Consider the following 2,500-nt stretch of genomic DNA (forward strand, 5'->3'; position numbering starts at 1 on the left):
TGCACGCTTGTAGGGATTACAGGCATCTAACCCCACAAAAAGAACCGGATCACTAGCCCCTCCCATACATCGCTGACGTTACATCCTATTTGCACAAAGAGGGGGTTTCTCAACACTTGGCCTCTTAAAAGGGTAGTATTAGGTGCCTATAAACCAAGAACACTTCCCCAAGACTGCCATCACCCCAACCCTTTGGTGTATACACATGCAATTATTTCTCTTTTGGCCTTTGTAATGCTGAGGCCACTTTCCAATACCCCATGGATGGCATCTTAGGGGATCTCCATTTCTGCATAGGTTACGCGGATGACATACTCATGTTCTCTTCCTCCAAAGAAGAACACACTCTTTACATTCTCGACTGCCTACAACAGGAGGACCTTATAGTCCGGTAGAAAAAGTGTACCTTTTTCGCCAATAAAGCATTGTTTTTAAGGTACAGCATCACTCCTGAAGGCATCCACCCCTTCTGTGAGAAGGTAGCAGCCATTCATAGCTTCCCCAAGGCCTTAACTGTCAAAGCACTGCATGAATTTCTGGCCATGATAAACTATTATCAATGGTTCCTTCCAGCCATTGCCACCACTCTTGCACCTTCTACAGTTCCCTTAATGGCAAGCAAAAACACCGGAAGTGGGGTACCCTTCAAAATGTGTCCTACTGTAATGCAAATGTCGTCATATCAACTGCTCCTGCTCTCACCTTTTCTGTGTCACATGCACCTCTCCTTCAATTCACAGATGCAAGGAACGTTGCTCTTGGTTCAGTAATTGAGCAGGTGGTCAATGATTAGCCCCACCCATTAGCCTTTTAAGTAGAAAACTGTCCAAGGCAGAATTTGGATACCCTACCTTCGACCACAAATTGCTTGCAGTACAATGTACTGTCCTTCACTTTTGTCACTTCTTGAAATATCTGTCATTCATCATTTGTATGAAAGACATGCCTCTTGTGCATATCTTCACTTTACAGTCGGATGCCTGGTCCATCTTTTAATGCAGACATCTCTCTGGCATTTCTGAATAGAACTGCACCTTTCAATACGTCCCAGAGAAAATGAATACCAATGCCGATGCCCTGTCAAGAAACCTATCAGCCACCATTCACCTGAAGTTGGATTACAATGCCTTGGCTAAAACCCAATGAAAAAATCAAGAGTACCAAGCATATAGGACATCCAACGCCACCCTCCTCTGCGGCTTCAGTACTGGTAGACTACAACCATTTATCCCTACTCCCATGCACTGATAGGTGTTTGATTTTATCCATTGCCTCTTATATCAATTGTGACCATCTGATGAACCGTTACTCAAGACGAATTTCATTTGGCACAGTATCATCAATCATGGTAAGGATTGGGTGTGCACATGTATCTCATGTAAAGCTTCAAACGTACGTTGTCACACAGATTCAGTGTCATTTTCCCCACATTCTTGTCGGCATAGTAGGTCCCCTCCCTACACCAAAAGGACATTGTTACCTGTTTACCATCCTTGACAACTCCAATTGTTAGCCTGAAGCCATTCCCATGCAAACTAAAATGTCTGCCACATATAAAATTACTTTATTATCAGGATGGATAGCAAGATTTGGTATCTGTGAGAATATTACTTCTGACATGGGTATCTATTTCCATTCTCAATTATGGACATCATTAGCGAATCTCCTGGACATTGTTTTACATCAGATAACCGCCTACAACCCTGCAGCCAATGAAATGGTTGATCGTTTTCATCGGCGGTTGAAATATTGTATGACGACCTATTAGTCGTTCCTGCATGAATTTTTTTCTGTCTGCAACCTCCTCCGACAATCTCCAGCGCTTACATTTAACCGTGAAAAAATGTACTCCATGCTGCCAAACTTACAAGTCCTTAGCAAAGAACACATACCGAAAGATTTACACATGCTACATACATCTTCCAGCGCAATGACACTAACGAACCACCCTGACCCCCTTATATGAACCCTTTCCTTGCTAATCACACAAGGAAATCTTTCTTGATTAGCCTTTGTTACAATGAAGACTGGGTCTGTGATTGCCTAAAACCTTGGTATCTCTAGCAAAATGATCCATGTTTCATACTAAATTATGTAGTGCTTGGCTTTTTTATTCCTTGATCTCTTCCACTCTAATAGCATAACAAGCTTTTTAAGCTTGCCTTTGAAGGTTTTACTTTGTTGAAAATTTTGAGTCATTCTTGCTCGCAACTGCTTTTATACACGCACTTTATCTATTGAATATAGGTTAATTGCAACAACTCCATCACACGCCTGAAAGCAAAGGTAATGACAAAAGTTTATACAGTATACCACCCTTTACTAGTATATGTGTGGATTACCTTAAACTTCAATATTTAAAATTTTTAGATTAGTCCCATATTTCAAATAAATTGAATTTTAAGTCTCTTTAGGCTACATTTCATCAACACGCCCATACCAATCAAATGCTTGTTTTCTATTTTATCATATATTAACCACCAGCTTTCAATATTTTCCT

At 40.8% G+C, this 2,500-nt stretch overlaps 1 protein-coding gene across 1 annotated transcript; it reads left to right on the forward strand.

Moving 5' to 3' along the window:
- The first annotated feature begins 260 nt into the window (after window positions 1–260).
- LOC137639655 (uncharacterized) lies at window positions 261–793 on the forward strand. Its single transcript, XM_068371911.1, has 2 exons — window positions 261–391; window positions 574–793. The coding sequence occupies exons 1-2, from the start codon at window positions 261–263 to the stop codon at window positions 791–793; spliced, it is 351 nt and encodes a 116-aa protein (XP_068228012.1).
- Window positions 794–2,500: the final 1,707 nt, after the last annotated feature.

The sequence above is a fragment of the Palaemon carinicauda genome, chromosome 4, assembly GCF_036898095.1.
Source record: "Palaemon carinicauda isolate YSFRI2023 chromosome 4, ASM3689809v2, whole genome shotgun sequence".
Classification (NCBI taxonomy): Eukaryota; Metazoa; Arthropoda; class Malacostraca; order Decapoda; family Palaemonidae; genus Palaemon; species Palaemon carinicauda.

Bases quoted from the DNA above. Each gene is read 5' to 3' on its own strand.
- LOC137639655 (XM_068371911.1), top strand. From the start codon at position 261: ATGGATGGCATCTTAGGGGATCTCCATTTCTGCATAGGTTACGCGGAT. The intron at 392-573 runs GTAGAAAAAGTG...GGTTCCTTCCAG, and splicing joins CAGGAGGACCTTATAGTCCG to CCATTGCCACCACTCTTGCA.